This window comes from Halichoerus grypus, chromosome 6 (assembly GCF_964656455.1).
Source record: "Halichoerus grypus chromosome 6, mHalGry1.hap1.1, whole genome shotgun sequence".
NCBI classification, from domain to species: Eukaryota; Metazoa; Chordata; class Mammalia; order Carnivora; family Phocidae; genus Halichoerus; species Halichoerus grypus.
The window spans coordinates 84,625,321-84,642,107 of NC_135717.1; the positions used below are offsets into that span (position 1 = coordinate 84,625,321).

The 16,787-nt window shown below is 40.3% G+C and overlaps 1 protein-coding gene and 1 long non-coding RNA gene across 2 annotated transcripts in view; one reads left to right on the forward strand and one right to left on the reverse strand.

Annotated features, from left to right (window-relative positions):
* Nucleotides 1-369: 369 nt before the first annotated feature.
* The window catches only part of LOC118548818 (pregnancy zone protein-like), a 49,192-nt gene continuing 32,774 nt past the window's right edge, over nucleotides 370-16,787 (reverse strand). Inside the window, 20 exon segments of the mRNA XM_078074089.1 lie at nucleotides 370-526; nucleotides 1,093-1,130; nucleotides 1,611-1,713; nucleotides 2,659-2,727; nucleotides 3,408-3,498; nucleotides 5,414-5,541; nucleotides 5,698-5,916; nucleotides 7,634-7,857; nucleotides 8,555-8,735; nucleotides 9,153-9,227; nucleotides 9,568-9,724; nucleotides 10,716-10,803; nucleotides 11,082-11,258; nucleotides 11,730-11,813; nucleotides 12,897-12,948; nucleotides 13,440-13,561; nucleotides 13,950-14,076; nucleotides 15,465-15,528; nucleotides 15,530-15,691; nucleotides 16,306-16,450. Of these exon segments, the coding sequence (XP_077930215.1) occupies nucleotides 491-526; nucleotides 1,093-1,130; nucleotides 1,611-1,713; nucleotides 2,659-2,727; nucleotides 3,408-3,498; nucleotides 5,414-5,541; nucleotides 5,698-5,916; nucleotides 7,634-7,857; nucleotides 8,555-8,735; nucleotides 9,153-9,227; nucleotides 9,568-9,724; nucleotides 10,716-10,803; nucleotides 11,082-11,258; nucleotides 11,730-11,813; nucleotides 12,897-12,948; nucleotides 13,440-13,561; nucleotides 13,950-14,076; nucleotides 15,465-15,528; nucleotides 15,530-15,691; nucleotides 16,306-16,450 (2,342 nt within the window). The 3' untranslated portion in view covers nucleotides 370-490.
* LOC118548819 (uncharacterized) lies at nucleotides 6,796-13,724 on the forward strand. Its single transcript, XR_013448527.1, has 3 exons — nucleotides 6,796-6,871; nucleotides 7,576-7,741; nucleotides 13,487-13,724. It is a non-coding gene; the product is annotated as an uncharacterized LOC118548819 (long non-coding RNA).

A 16,787-nucleotide genomic window follows, 5' to 3' on the forward strand; every position in this document is an offset into this window, starting at 1 on the left:
GTCTCCAACACATTCTTTTACTCCAATCATTTTAGTCTCTTGTGAAGTCCATTTTTGATGTCTTAGCTTAGGGACAAAGACTAATATTTCCGGTTTCCTCTCAAAAAATATTTATGCCTTCCTAGTTACTAATCAATACAACTTACTTATCTCTCTCTAAGCAAAGGTTTCCTAGACCAATGGATGAGTTTTTTCTTGAGGTCTCTCAAAACTATTGTAAGTTTTTCTGTTTGACTTTATATCTAATATCCACAGCTGAACTATAAGTAGATTTGTTACACATCTGTAGTCTTCACATTATTTAAAATAATATAACTCTTTATGTGAACATGTAATTAATATTTGATAAGTAAATGATTGAACAAATGATAGCTTGACCAGAAACACATGTTTATTCAACAAGCTTTTTTGAAGTCTGTTTCACAGAGACAAACAACTCCATTTCTTTTAAATAGAAGTACAAGACAGGGAATCCAGCAAAATATGTAGCTTAAATAAGGTCCACAAACATTGCTGTGCTCTGCATCTATGGAAAAAAGAGAAACATAGGAAGGTTGTAGGGTTTCCTCAGGAATAGTCCCTCAGTTGAGCCTGGGCAGCAGAGTGGGCTAGAACAGAGGTTGGCACACTTTTGCTGTGAGGCCACATGGTAAATATTTTGGACATTGCAGGCCATGTGGCTTACATCATAGCTACTCAACTTTTGAAAGCAGCTATTGAAAATAATGTAATGAGCATGGCTCTGTTCCAATAAAAACTTCATTTACAAAAATAGATGTTGGGCTAGACTTTGTCTGAAGGAAACAAATTAGCTGTGATGGAAAATGTTGCCTCTTAACGATAGCTATCTTACTAACAAACAAGCAAACAACACTTATTGACTTTACTGATAATGGTGTGAATATCTGCTATTGGAGTCTACCTACAGAGTAAGTGCTCTTCTCCACAGTTTTCTCTTTGTGTGAGAATGTGCCCTATGGACTGTCTTGGGTCTAGAAGGAGACTTGTAGAGAATTTTAAATTTAGAAGAAAGTTTAGGGAGTGTAGTTAATGTGGAATGGTGGTGGTCCTGGCGTGTGACCTCTTACGTACGCTGCAGGGGGCGATGTACTCAGCAATGGCCGACTCATCTGAAAGAATTGTTGGATAAAAGGAGAGAAAAAAAAAGATATCTATAAACTGGAGCCCATATTAAGTTTGTTCACTTTACTTTTGAAGAAAAGTACATCATATCAGGATTGTCAAAACTGCATAAATACACAAGTGTTGAACAAGTTAGTTAAAATATCTATATTCTAACACTCATTTGTCATAAACTGCTTTTTCTTGTTACATTATCTTTTTATGTGTATTACATTCTCTATGTCTCTAAACTATTTGAGAGCAGGGACCAAATGTTATCTTTCTTTTTAAATTTCTAAGTTTCTGACTCCATAGATACTGATAAATTTGTTCCGTTCATAGTTTCTACACTATGTATCTCAGAGCAAAGAGACAAATAGATGTACTACTGACTGAATGGACTAAAACTAGGATCTACTGTAACAACAGAATCCATTTCTTGGCTCTGGGTTGAGATTCTTTAGTTGCTTCAGTTTCCTTTGACTTACCTGTCTCATAGTAATCATAGACTTTAACAGTCGCTGGCTTGAGGTCTCTTACTGGGATGTCTTGCAGAACCATGAAGGAAAAGCTGAGTGTCTGATTTGTTACCTAAAAGGAAAAGTGGGAGTAATGAACAGGCTAGAAAGCCTCCTTCCCTCTTCCTTGAGTAAATTATATTCTTTATGGTTCTCAAATTCTTATGCACTAGTGTCTTTTAGGTGAGCAAACATTTATGGATGACAAGATGGGTTTTATTTTTTTATTTTTAAAAATATTTATTCAGTTATTTTAGAGAGAGAGAGAGAGAGAAAGAGAGAGTGCGTGTGAGCAGGGGGAGGGGCAGAGGGAGAGGGAGAGTCCCAAGCAGACTCCCCACTGAGCCTGAAGCGCAGTGCGGGGCTGGATCTCATGACCCTGAGATCACGACCTGAGCCACCCAGGTGCTCCCAAGATCTGCTTTAAACAAAACTTTGGAAATACTTTACCATGAACAAAATTCCCCTGATTTTCTCTTAAACAACTGAGACAATCCATATTCTCTTGTAGTCTTCTGTATGAGATTAACTCTCTGGGCCCATGGGAATGGTTTCTAAGATGCAGAGACTTGGCTTTGTACCATTTGTAATTATTAAACTAGTCTTTTTGTGTGCTTAGATAAATCACTCCCTTTGCTTTATAGTCAGATTTGAAGATATTCATGAGGTCTACATTTTATATTCTCTTATATAGTGATATATTAGAATGTTTACAGTATCATTGATCAACCACCATGTGGTATATTTATTCTTTTGTGGGAGGTCTTTAAAATAACAGACACAATAAACCTTTTGTTCTAGTTCATAGAAATACTCATTTTCCAATTTTAACATAATAAAAGAGAACAAAAGACTCCATGGGTCTAAAAGGAGATTTTTATTCTCTTAGAATAAAGGAACTTTCTGGAAGAGTGCTATTAATTACCGCTTTCCTCATACTACTTATTTTCTAGTGAAGAGATTCACTTAAAAAGATCACCAGTATGTATAGTGTCAGCCAAAATGTCAGAGCTCTTACCTGTTCCACATAAATGAGGACATGGTTATTGCTTACTTCCATCCTGCTCACATGGCTGGATCTTTCAAGCTGAGGAAAATTAGAAAATTTAAAAAGTTAGAAAATGAGAGCAGATTGTAGTAAGGGACAATGTCCAAATGATGTCAGGAGTAGGATTCCTATAAATCATTTTCATGGTTAAATAGCCAGGGTACATTAAAGATATAAAAGATGGGTGAGGGGGAAGAATCAGATTTGGCTACAGGCGTCAACATTGTCATGTCTTGACTGAAAAAATCTTCTGGCTTTCTATGAAGAGACGGCAGCCAGGTATTTTCAGATCAGGCTTTCCACCATGCTTCAGTATCCAGGTAACACATTAGACCCTCTGACATCTGTGATGATTCTAGTTCATATTGACTTTATCATTGCCAAATTTTTTAGAGCATATCAGCCAATTTGGTACTTAATCATAGTCTGTCTTTCTAGCATTGTGATGGTAAAATAACGTTTCATGCCTATGTGTTTTAAATCCCTAACTAGACTGTGGATGGCTCAAGGACAGGGACTCCTCTCGTGTTTCTCTAGTATCATACAAGTCCCTCAGCTTAGAGACAAATAAGCAATTATTGAATTGAATTTTCTGGGTTTGGGAAAAATATTTCGTGAGGCAGGTTGCTATTGATAAGGCTTTGATATTGGTATGGTCTTAGTTTGAAGATACAGAGCGTCCTTTTGTATGAGATCTATTAGGCTTAAAATACACCTACCATTTTTACTGTTGGTTTCAAGGGGATAAAACCAGACACCATCTTCACATCCACAATCACCATATTGGAGACAGAACGGCTCCCTGTGTAACTGTAGTGTCAAAGGAAAAGGGAGTAAGGGCTTTGTATGTGAAAGAAAGCCAGAGTCCGTCTTTTAAGACCTACCATAAATGTGCCTATCGTCATGAAGTTTTCTATAACATTATAACTCCTAGAAATCTCTGTTCCTTGGACATGTATGACATTGATGTTTGGAACCCTGAATGTACATCAAATCTATGGCTTACTAAAATCATAGATGTTTAGGTCCCAATCCAAAACTATCAAATCAGAGTCTCTGAGAATGGAGCTTGGTAATCTGCATTCATTAACACATTGCCAATTTTTGGACACTCCATTTATACTATATATTTGTTATTTAGTAGGTATTACTTTTTTATTTTTTTTTTTAAGATTTATTTATTTATTTGAGAGAGCTAGAATGAGAGAGAGAGAGAGTACATGAGAGGGGGGAGGGTTAGAGGGAGAAGCAGGCTCCTCGCTGAGCAGGGAGCCCGATGCGGGACTCGATCCAGAGACTCCAGGATCATGACCTGAGCTGAAGGCAGTCACTTAACCAACTGAGCCACCCAGGCACCCTACTTTTCTTTCTTTCTTTTTTTTTTTTAAAGATTTTATTTATTTATTTGACAGAGAGAGACACAGCGAGAGAGGGAACACAAGCAGGGGGAGTGGGAGAGGGGGAAGCAGGCTTCCCGCTGAGCAGGGAGCCCGATGCGGGGCTCGATCCCAGGACCCTGGGATCATGACCTGAGCCGAAGGCAGACGCTTAACAACTGAGCCACCCAGGCCAGGCGCCCTACTTTTCTATTTTTAGTTAACTTGAATGCAGCATGTTTCCAGAGAGGCTCCAAAGTATTGTGAGATCAGATAGACTTATACTTTATACTTTGAATAAATTGATGTTTACTAATTAGGTTGGTTGTCTGAAACATGATTTGTTTTACAATATCAATATCATTAATTGTAGATACATAGTATTATATGCTGCTATGTTTTCTTAGGATTCCTATAAGTTGTTTTTTTTTTTTTTAATGAAAATTTATTTATTTATTTTAGAGAGAGAGCACGCACGAGCAGGGGGCAGGGGTGCAGAGGGAGAGAGAATCTGAAGCAGACTCTGTGCTGAGCACGGAGCCTGACACAAGGCTAGATCTCACAACCTCAAGATAATGACCTGAACCAAGAGTCGGATGCTCATCTGACTGAGCCACCCAGGTGCCCCAAATTCCTATAAGTTTTTGATGGGTTATTATAAGGTAATTTCTATATTTTATATTTAATTTATACCTCTATTTAATATTAGCATTTGCTATTTATATATTTGATTAGAAAAATAATAAAATAGAATTTAATTATTCAGAAAAGGTAAGGAAGACTTAATTCAACCTAAAATAAAAATCTTTGTGGAAAGTAATTTATTCTTCAGCATTGAGTTGAACAAAAATTAGTGTAAAAGTAGGAATTTATTAGAACATTTGAAGAGTCTATATTTTTTTATTTGAAAGTTTAAGACCAAACTTTGCTTTTAAATACTTTTAAAGTATTACTGAGGGGTGCCTGGATGGCTCAGTCGTTAAGCATCAGCCTTCGGCTCAGGTCATGATCCCAGGATCCTGGGATCAAGCCGGGCATCGAGCTCCCTGCTCCGCGGGAAGCCTGCTTCTCCTACTCCCCCTGCTTGTGTTCTCTCTCTTGCTGTCTCCCTCTCTGTCAAAAAATAAATAAAATAATCTTAAAAAAATAAAGTATTACTGAAACTTTAAGACAAAAAAATTACTAGAGAAAAGGATCACTCTGTAATGATACAAGGCTAACTTCATTAGTAGATATATCAATTTTAAATTCATTCACCTAACAGCATAGGTTCCAAATATATTCTTAATTACTGAAGGTTCCAGGTAGCTTTTAGACTCAGCATTAGGTGGTTCAGTCGGAAGTCTTACCTGACATTCAGTGAGATCTGGAAGCTGGTGTGAAATTTGGGTCCATCCCAAGTATGGGGTACAGTCTGTACCTTCGAGGCAAATGGGGAGTCCTCTTTCTCTGGAAGAATATTGTATTTCATGGATGTCTGTGGAACAGCAAGCACAGCAGCAGTCTCTCTCCTTACCTGGGACTCCTCACTTTTCCATCATTCAACTTCTCCCGATTTGCCCTACATTTGTCCAAGAAAGAGAGATCAGAGCTCCCTTTTCATTTGATAAGGTTAAAATTTCAAGAGTCTCACCTGAAGATACACACATCTGTCTCCAGTCACTGTTATGGAATATTCCCCAGGCAGCTCTCGCAATGAGACCTGATGCAGCAACAGGAGGTTGCTGTCGTCCACTTGGAAATTTGTGACAAATGCCTGTGAATTCTGGATGGTCACCTGGGCAGCTTTCTCAGTCCTGGTGAAGGTGGCTGTTCCATATCTGGTTAAAGCCTGGAGAGCCACCACTGTGTCCTGGAAAAGACAAGTGGAGAACCTACCCCCACAGAGTAAGTTTTTGGTAGCAGGGATTTTCCCCCAAAGTCTGTGTTGGTTACCACAAGGGGAGGCTGGCTTTTTCCCCCTGAAGTATACACCTACTCATTGTCTTTCCTTCTTCTCTACCTTCAGGCATCATCAAAGTTATGCTATTGTTTCTGCAAATGAAATACAAGATTATTGATGCCAATTAGCCTTGCCATTTATTTTCCCTTATATTGATTTTGTCCTAAGGGATTATTCTCTCTATCTGGAAGTTGCAGCCTGCTCTTTCTTATCAAGAGTCCTCTTGGCTGTATCTTTTAAAAATTGGGTTGAGGGGCGCCTGGGCAGCTCAGTCGTTAAGCGTCTGCCTTCGGCTCAGGTCATGATCCCAAGGTCCTGGGATCGAGCCCCGCATCGGGCTCCCTGCTCAGCGGGAAGCCTGCTTCTCCCTTTCCCACTCCCCCTGCTTGTGTTCCTGCTCTAGCTGTCTCTCTCTGTCAAATAAATAAAATCTAAAAAAAAAAAAATTGGGTTGAAAATTAGCAAGTTAGGAAAAAGAGTGACTGGTGTTAATGTCGATAGAAGAGTGAGAGACATTGGTGATGAGTGGTGATATGAGACAGTTGAACTTTCCCAACTCTCTTTTCCTCTTTTATACAGCTTATTTTCATTCCCTGCACCTAATTTCTCTGAAAAAGAGAAGTTTTACTATGTCCATCCTAAATATTGAAAGAGGATTGTAGGAGCAAAAACCCAGACTCTCTGGATGTTTAGCACAAAAGGAAAATTCCAAGAACTCAGCTTTGAAAAAAAAATCAGTTTAAAGGGGAAGTCAGAAGGGAGTTCACCGGAAGTCAGAAGGGAGTTCACCGGGCACCAGAAAGGATTGGAGAGCCTGAACAGGACTTCTCAATCATTCTATGAAGATCAACGTGAACTCTACTTGGTACACTTTCCTTTTAATCGTACAGTTTTCTGGCTCACCTTAGAGGATTTCTTGTTGGAAGAATCCTACAGATGTAGTCTGGAGCCTAGAACACTGATTCTTTTTTTTTTTTTTTTTTAAGATTTATGTTATTTATTTGAGGTGGGGGAGGGGCATAGGGAGAGGGAGAGATAATCCTAAGCAGACTTCTGGCTAAGTGCAGAGCCCGATATGGGGCTCGATCTTATGACCCTGAGATCATGACCTGAGCTGAAATCAAGTGTCAGAGGCTCAGGTGACTAGGCCACCCAGGCGCCCCTAGAACACTGATTCTTAACCAAGAGCTATTTTACCTTGTCTCAACTGGGAGCAGGGTGTTACTGGCATCTAGTGGAGAGAGAACAGGGGTGCTGCTAAACATCTTAAGGATCCAGGACAGCCCCTCACAACAGTAATTATCTGACCCCAAATGTCAAGAGCAGTGATATTCAAAAACCCTAGAGTGTGGCCAATAACCAATGTGTATAAGCTTTAGAGAGGAATGATGTTTATGGTAAGTAGCCAAATCGATAGAATGTTAACATAGTGCTTAGGGAAAAGTGTTTTTGGGGAATGTCTTAGATCTCTTTACTTCATATTCCCACTGTCTTCAAATATCCCTAAATAACTCTCCCAAGATATAATGGTCTCTTCTCTTTTCCTTGTTAACTGTTGTGTTTTTCAAGCTTTCCCATGTGCCATGTGAATCTAGAGTCTTGAGAAGACTATTTGGGAAACACAGACCTGAGTGGAGGAGAAGCCCCCCTGGGAATTCTGTTGCTTTGTGATCCACTCCACGATGCGCGAGGCGGAAGTCAGCTCCTCTGAGGTCGGGGCAGGCTGGGCCGTGAGGTAAGCCAGGAGCACATAGGATGTTATTTCCACCTCAGCTGAGGGAGCCGGGGGTTGGTAAAAATGCCCTACTGGTGCCCTGGGTTTCTGAGGTCGCTCCCAGTGGACTGAGTTATCTTACGGGTGAGAAAAAGGAGAGAATCCTAATTACCAGTAGATGATACGTGAATACACATTTGTATCATATGGAGCTGAAGATAGTACAGAGAAGTAATGTCCTCTCTGTCATAAGCCCTGCAAATTCACTAACTCACATTTCCATGCTAAAGTTGGTTTAGTCCTGTGGGGATAAGTTGAAGAATGTTGTTGAAGGAGGAAGCATAGAGCATCTTTATCAGTTTCTCAAATATTATTTTAATTGAGTCAGGGGAAGGGAAAAGTGACAGAGAGAGTTCTCTGGAGAGATATTTCCTGGAAACTGAAGAATAAATTGGAATATAAAACCTACCTATTGATCTCAGAGGACTTTTGTGATAATCTCTGGCAAATAGAGATAAAAACACTTTGGAAATGTTATTTCACTTCCTTTAGTATGGTTTTTGGTTGTTCTCAAGCCGACTCCCTGCTGAGTGGGTGCCTGACATGGGGCTCGATCCCACAAACCTGAGCCGAAATCAAGAGTCAGAAGCTTAACTGACTGAGCCACCCAGACACTCAAGAAGACATTTTTACAAGAGGTGCTCTGATTTCACAATATACGCGTTGGCTAAGGAATTCCAGATGAAGCTTGTTACTTTCGTTGGAAATATAACCCTCCTCTTTTTGTAGTATCAGTGTAAATGAAAGGGGAAATTTTTTACCATTTTCTCTCACCTTCTTTCACAGCTTCCTCATCAAGAGAGTTCAGTATTGCTCTCTTCTTATCCTGGTTTCCCACTAGAGCAAAAGCATAGGCCCACAATGCCTTGGTGTAGCTATGGCTCCCACGTGTCCCCTCCTTTGCTGTGTTCCAGGCAGTCTCCAGGCAGAGCAGGGCATTGCGAATAACAGGGTGCTGCAAGGACAAAGAGGTAATGATGTCAGATTAGGGTAAGTAGAGGATGGAGGAAACCCTGAGTTGGATATTGTTCGACAGAAGTCATTCGTGGTTGTCAGCCAGCCAGGTAGACAGCCAGATAGCCACGATATTGAAATTGAAAAAAATATTTTAAATCTCTTAGCTTTATCGTTAAGTCTTAAAAGAATAAGGCTAGTGAGCCTGTGGTTTTTGGATTAGTTTTGGTACATAGTCCGAGGGCATGGCTAAGCAAGTATAAGTTCCCTTTAGTGGATTAACCGAAGAGCTTATCTAGCTGAGAAATGCCTCAGCATTGAGCAAAAGGAAAGTTGAGACTTGGCTTGTAGTAGGCGGTGTTCCAGACATCAGGCCTGTAGGTTCCATGGTAGGAAATGGGATTGAGGTGAACCTTACAGTGACTGGAAGAGGAATCTCCAGAAGAGCAATAGTAATGTAGGCTGAGAGGGTCACTTCATCTTCTACTCCTCCCTGTGGGGTGGGGGAGGGGGGAGAGAGAGAGAGAGACAGAGAGAGACAGGGAATTTTTATTAATTCTACTCTCAAATTTTAGTATATTCTCTACTGCTGTTTCATGGGGACCCTTCTCAGGGTCTGTCTCTATTAAGCAAAATAACATCCTCATGCAAAGCACCGTTTCTTTCTCCTCTATAATTTTCAGGTTTAATATTATATTCCTTCCCTGATGCCCTCTCACACTGCTGGATTTCATCTTTGCAATTTCTCTGTGCCTTCCTTCTCCCCTCACCTTTGGAGGAATGTTAGTATTGGTGTATCATGAGGTTCAGGATAAGTACTCAGAACACCTCACCTTAATGGCATTGTTGAGCAGTGACCCAGAGCTCCTGAAACAGCCATTGTCCTTCTGCCTTTGGGAGAGCCACATGAGGGCTTGGGTGATGTGTGCTTCATCGATAAAGATGTAGGTTCGAGCCTGGGAAAAAGTCTCCAGTACAAAGGCCGTGAGCCTGAAGGGTGAGGAAGAGTGGGGTGCTGTTTTCCATACAGCACCCTAACACTGTTTCGCACACATAGACTCCTTTCCCCCCAGTGCACCCTCATGAGAGTCAGTGAGCTATCACTAAGAGTTTGGAGACTTTTTCTGTTAACCTGGCAGCTTCCATATTCTTTTTGCTTAGCTACAACATGTTGTTAAATGCATTACCAATCGGTCCCTGCTTCCTAAAGCATTTCTGTGTCACTTTAGAGATTCAGGTGTCTCCTAGTGTTCTTGGGTTGTTATGATATTTGCTCTCACATTCTGGGCTTTCTGTATTTATTTCTTTTTCACAGATTTCTTATCTTCTCTTCTGCAGCTAATACTCTAATGAACTAACTACTTTGAATGTCTTGCTTCAGTAAATATTTCCCTCCACATCACCCAGCCCCTCCACCACTTTCTGGGTCATTGATTTACACTTGTTTTCCTGTGTGGTCAGACTTATTCAAGACAGATAGATACATAGAGAGATAGATGAGCAGATGGACAGACAGGTAGATAGATGGGGTGGATGGATGGATAGACAGATGGAGAGACAGAAGACAGACAGATGGATGGATAAACAGAGAGAGAGAGAGACAGACACACACACACAGAGTCATCTAGTAGAAGGTAGTAAAGTACACTTAGTTTTTCTAGCCCATTTCTAGCATCTCTCAGTGCTGAGAAAAAACTTAAGAGGGAAAATCACTAACTTGGTCCCTTAGGAACATGAGAAAGAAAAGATGCTTGGTGTATTAGATGTAAAAAGATTCAACTTCCAAGTGTTCTCAGTTCTGCCATTTATTAGTTGTTTATACCAGAGACATTTATTTATCCATGCTGAATGTCATTTCCTCCTTTGTAAAAAGAAGTGAATAGCTCTCACTTGACAGGATTGTTTTAAGAATTAAATAGGCTAATATATGTACGTGCTGTGAACTCATAGTTGAAAGTCAGAATAGATTTTCTTTTCTTACCAAGTGTTACCTTGGTTCCTTCCATATTGTTCCCCAAAGGTGCTATAGGAATCATCTTGGTGTTTGTAGTTGAGCTGTCTCTGGTAACCTGGAATGAAAGGTTCAAGTAGTTCAAGAAGTGTTAGAAAAAGGCAGGCCACCCATAGGTGCAGGCTGATGCATCCAAAAGCCACAGACATCATATGGTCTCTTATCTGACATAGTTTTAGGAACACTATGGATATGTCACAACACAACATCCTATTAAATGGTGGGAAAATTGTCATTTTCACAAAAATCACCATCATTAGCTTAACATCTGGTAATATAATTCAGGTTTAATCGGGAAAGTCTCAGAGTAACAAACTAAACTTTTCTTTGACTCACCACTGGTAAGATAGCCAAGGGCCTTGGACTTGATCTCTGGAGTCAACTGTTGGGTTTCATTCAGATAGTTCAAGACATAGATGTTAGGAGCAAACAGGACCATGTTTTGTTCTCCACAGCCATAGGGCGTCTGGAGGAGATTCTGTATATTGTGCACAGCGGAACCTAGTATGTCACCTAGGGGATGTGAAAGATTAAATGTCAGAGTAATTTCAGCCCCTAAGTAGACCAACATTATTAAAGACAAATTATTTTCATATTTAGAGTCATGGACACCATCATTTAGGCAAGAGGAAATTTATATTTAGAGAGTGAGACTTCCAGAATTCTAATAGAAATAGATGCTATTAATAAATTGAGATTTAAAACACAAATATTGGGGCACCTGGGTGGCTCAGTGAGTTGAGCATCTGACTCTTGGTTTCAGCTCAGGTCATGATCTCAGGGTTGTAAGCCACGCATCAGGCTCCATGCTCAGTGGGGAGTCTGCTTGAAGATTCTCTCCCTCTGCCCCTCCCCCTACTCTCTCTCTCAAATAGATAAATAAATCTTAAAAAAACCGCACAAATACATAGATATATGTATATAGATTCAGATGTATGACGGCTGCTCTTTTGTCCCGAGTTTCCCGGGTGCAAGATGACTCACCCAAAACTGAGAAAGAGGCTCTGGCAGATTCTTTGACCACATTTGGTGGGAGCTTCAGGGATAACTGCTCAGATATTTCAGTACCTTTGGAAACAGACAACCCATATCAAAGTATGACATCTCTTATAGCAATACAGTGTAGTGGTTGGGAGGGGGCTTCAGAGCCACACTTACTAGCTCTGTACCTTGGACACATTACTTAACCTCCTCATAGTCTAACTTGCTCATGTGCTGATTCAGTAGAAGAATGCATGTAAAACATGTGTGCATTAGAATAGCCTCTGCAACATGTGAAGCCTCCATACATGTGAGCAGTTATTATTATGGTTATTATTATATTTAGCGGTATTATTATGTCTCCTTCAGGAACCCTGGGTCCGAGGAATAAGGACTTTGGCTTATGATGAGATCACCTTTAATTGTCCAGCTCTTCTTGACACAGAATGACTTCCAGAGTCCTTTCCCCTCTCACTTTACTATGTTCTGGGTAGCTGTGCATAGTGGCTCTCTCTAAAAGAAGCTTGGGAACTGGTGGGGCATATAGTTCTTTGATCTGATTGTCTAATTCTCTGATTTTATTGTTCTCTGATTTTATACTTTAAATTGGTCCTTCTCGAAAGACAAGAACAGTGTCATATACACTACAAATGTAGAACTAATACTAATGTGGCAATGTAACTTAAAAGCTACAGTTGTTTCTTAATGATATGATAAAGCCCTAATGTAAAGTTTTTTTTTTTTGCCATGAAACATTTTTTCAGTAAGATGAATACAAAGTGACCCCCGTTTCATCATCAACTATTTTAGAGAATATCACTGTCATTCAATCTTATTATGACTTTGCTGTCTTTCTACCTAGATTATGACACTCTAAGCTACTATATCCTTATTGGTTCATGAGCAGCCCCTGGGCTATGGAGGTAAAGGCTAAATGTGAACTGAGCAAGTATTAGTCTTGTCTGCACCCCTAAGCCACGTTTACCCACACTCTTGGGCTCAGTGTCCTCTTGTGTAAAATGCATGTAAAGAAATACTTATTGCTATGCCAAATTTAAGGGAACATTCTAAAGATAAAGGGAGATAAAATGTAGGGACATGCATTGTAACTTGACATACATATCCCTGTGGGGCATTATTCTCACTATGATTATGAAGATGGACTCTTACCAGAAGTGCAAGTCATAGAGTTGAAAGTCTTTTCTTGTTCAATACCTTCAGGCTCAAGTGAAAAAAAAAAAGAAAAGGGATAAACGTCCAGGTTTTTGAAGGACAACCGCAGATTCATTGCTTTGAAGGGTGGGGTTTACACTAAACAATCTTAACATCCTACTTATTATCAAATTACTATAAATCCATAAAACTCTGAAGAACCATGGAGACCAGCAGAGGAGAAAATGAGGGATAATAAGGAAAGAGAATCAAAGGTACAAAGTGTGAGAAATAAATGAATCTTAGAAGAGATGAAGAAGTCAGGAAAAGGGACTAGCTCTGAAATCATTCATGAGAAGTATTTATGATAAGCTAACAAGGTTAGCTAAAAATTTTACTATAATACTTTTAGGACAGGAAATTCCATTAGTCTTATCAGGTGGATTGTGTGGGTACGGTATTAATTATTCTTTGTTAGCTCAAGAATATGGCCATACTGTTTCTCACTGTTACTATTGTTAGGGTCTCAGAAAAATACTGAAGTGGTCCAGACCGACTTGCCTCCACCAACAGGATTTTGACGACTGTTTCTTTTCTCCCAATCTCAGGGACCTCAGCAACCTCATTTCCACACAGCTCTGGGGACTGCACCGCCTCTGCACTCACTGAGAAGTTCACGTTCCCTGAAACAAAGAATGTAGAAAAAAAAATGTGCATCCATCTTGATAGCAGTCCAAGCCATCCCTAATAGCTGAAAATGACTTTGTGCTCTGTGATCACCTTGAAGGGCTGCACTTTAACCTTACTACTGGCTGGAATAGGAAATAAAGCTGGAAAAAACTCAAAGCTAGCAGACACTGAGCAATCAGTGCCCAAGTACAGTGACTGTGGGGCCCAAGTGCTGTGGGAGTACTGGGAGGAGACCATTGTGGCTAGAAATCAAAAGAAGAAAAAAAACTAACCTTATGGAATTATATTTGTGTGAAACAAAAAAGCGAATGTGATGTAAGTAGTGTTCAGATACCCACCACCCCTGTTGATTGGAGAACCTTTTGGGGGAATGTCACTCACCCAGAGTTTTAGGAGTTATTGTCCAAGACAGGGTTTGCCGCTCATTTGCACAGATGCAATAGGATTCTTTTCCCTTCTCATTTTGGGATTGTAGGAAGGCTGGAGAAGCTTTCAGTTCCACACTGACCTATCATTTGCAAGGGAGGCAGAGGGAGAGAAATTATCAGAATATGGAGAGACAATGAATGCACAGAATTGGGGCCACATATGAGATGTTGCTCTAAATTGTGACTTGGAAAAAATGATGTCATGTAAGCTCATTCATGCTTTGAGAAGTATGGGAATGGCAATTATATAACTCAAGGATGATTACTTACTAGGAGGATCTGGCCTTTGCATTAGGGTAAATTGGAGAAATCTACAGATGTGGAAGCAGTGGGTAGGAGGGAAAAGCAGCAGTGGTATATTGCCCATGGGAGCACTACCTACTGGTTTCTGCTTGTTGGTTCCTACCTCTCATGTAGATTTTTTCCCTGACTCCCTTCTTTCTTACCTTTTCCCACTTCCTGCAACATTCATCACATGTCTACTATGTACAAGGCATAGCAAATTATGAAGAGTATGTAAGAAGTTCCTGACCTCGAAGATATTGTGTTATGAAGGGGATAATCTATATGCACAACTGTGACAAAGTTTACAAAGAAGTATGTGCTGTAAGAGAAGTTACAAGCATATTGTGGGAGTTTAGAGATGGGAGTCCTTGAAGAATGACACTCATGGGATTAATAAAACTGAGTTTTGTGTCAGCATCAAGAATTTTCTTGGCAAAAAGCCTATCCCATGGTAGAGGATGCTGTAAGAGTCAGGAAATTTTTAAAAAATGCATGTGATTTTATTTATTCATTTGACAGAGAGAGAGAGAGCACAAGCAGGGGGAGCGGCAGAGAGAGAGGGAGAAGCAGGTTCTCCCCTGAGCAGAGAGCCCCACATGGGGCTCAATCCCAGGGCCCTGGGATCATGACCTGAGCTGAAGGCAGACACTTAACCCACTGAGCCACCCAAATAATACAATATATGTTAAAAAAAAAAAAAGAAGAAGAAGAAGATAGCAGGAGGGGAAGAATGAAGGGGGGGGAATCGGAGGGGGAGATGAACCATGAGAGATGATGGACTCTGAAAAACAAACTGAGGGTTCTAGAGGGGAGGGGGATGGGAGGATGGGTTAGCCTGGTGATGGGTATTAAAGAGGGCACGTTCTGCATGGAGCACTGGGTGTTATACGCAAACAATGAATCATGGAACACTACATCAAAAACTAATGATGTAATGTATGGTGATTAACATACCAATAAAAATTAAAAAAAATGCATGTGATTTGGAGATCCATGATTTCAGTACCTGTAGCTCAAATGTCATTGTGTTACCTTTCCGATCATGTCCTGCTTGCTTAGCACAAACAATGCTAGTGCATAATTCCCAGAATTATCCACAGTCTTGGGAACAGAATCAGGAGCTGAGGGACCGAAGAAGTCTTTGATTCTATCCACGCTTTCAATCCACCTTCATTTTCCTTACCCGGATACATTTGGGAAGGTAGTTGAGGACGGTGGCCTTGAGTGTGAAGGCCTCTCCTCGGATCAGAGTAGGGCATTGTGAATTCCACAAAGAAGGGCTGGAAGGCTTGGAGGGAGGCGGGAAGAGAGAGACCAAGTCCAGTGTCATTGGACAGGCAGAGGGCCCCTGCCTTCCACTCCGTGATGGTATCAGGAACTGTTACTCCCACTTTGGCCACCCCTGAGGAGCTGGGGAAGATAGAGATGTGAAGGACAGAAAGTGAGCAGGTGAAACATCTCTTCTTAAGTGAGAATCAATATGTGCACATGTGTACACTAGGTTATGTATTGGGAAACTGAGTTGGGAAAACAAAAGGTACTAAATGCTGCCTCTTTCCCTTATCAACATGTCTGTACCTTAAAGAAAAATATTTGAATGTAATTCAGTTTGGTCCTTAAACTCCCCTCACTGTTGTGTGATCTCATAAACCAGCATACTTAAGAATCATGATCCAAAAAGCAAACCATTACATTTACATAGCTTGATGTGTTTATGTGCATGTTCAAATCTTGTTTATGGAAGGCTCCCCCAATGGCATTAGGCAATCTAGCATTTGGATACTTTTAGTACCCATGTCTGTTTTCTGGCAGTCTCAGGAATAATTCTTTTAGAATTGCTCATCTCTGAGACAATTTTACTAATGAATCCAAATAATAAAAGCATTTTCTTAGGCCCATCCTGAATGGATGAGAGGTTAAGATGATTATTTAGAACTTCTCAGAAAGATTATCATAGAGTTGAAAATGCTGGAGGACCCATGTTCCCTCACCCACAGCAAATGGAGGAGAATGAAGGTACTTACTCCACCACTACCAAATCCCAGATCCAGGTCTCAGGGAAATAAGTCCGTACTGTTTCAGAGATTGGCTCTGGACTTTGCATATTATTTGCAGACATGATATTATATGAGTGAAATTGAGGACTATATGGACTTGCTCTTATACCTGCTATCAAAAATAAGGGAAAATTACAATCTAGTTAAAGAAAAAGCATCCATTCATTTCATGGTACAAGTGTGAGACTTAGAAGAGCAAAGTCTTAATATTCCTGCTCAGATTGTCTCCTAAGAGTTGTAGAACTTTGGAAATAACTTGTTGAGCCCTTATTCTTTGAGCATGCAGGAGTCTTCATTAAAGGTAGAAATTCCATGTATCTTAGAGATAGCATAATTCTATATTGAGTGGAGGCTTGTAGGACAAGATAACTTGGAGATGCATTTATGGTTTGTGGGAGAAATAGTGAGTTCTCAGGGTCACAGAGTATTGTTTCCTCCATAAGAAGGGT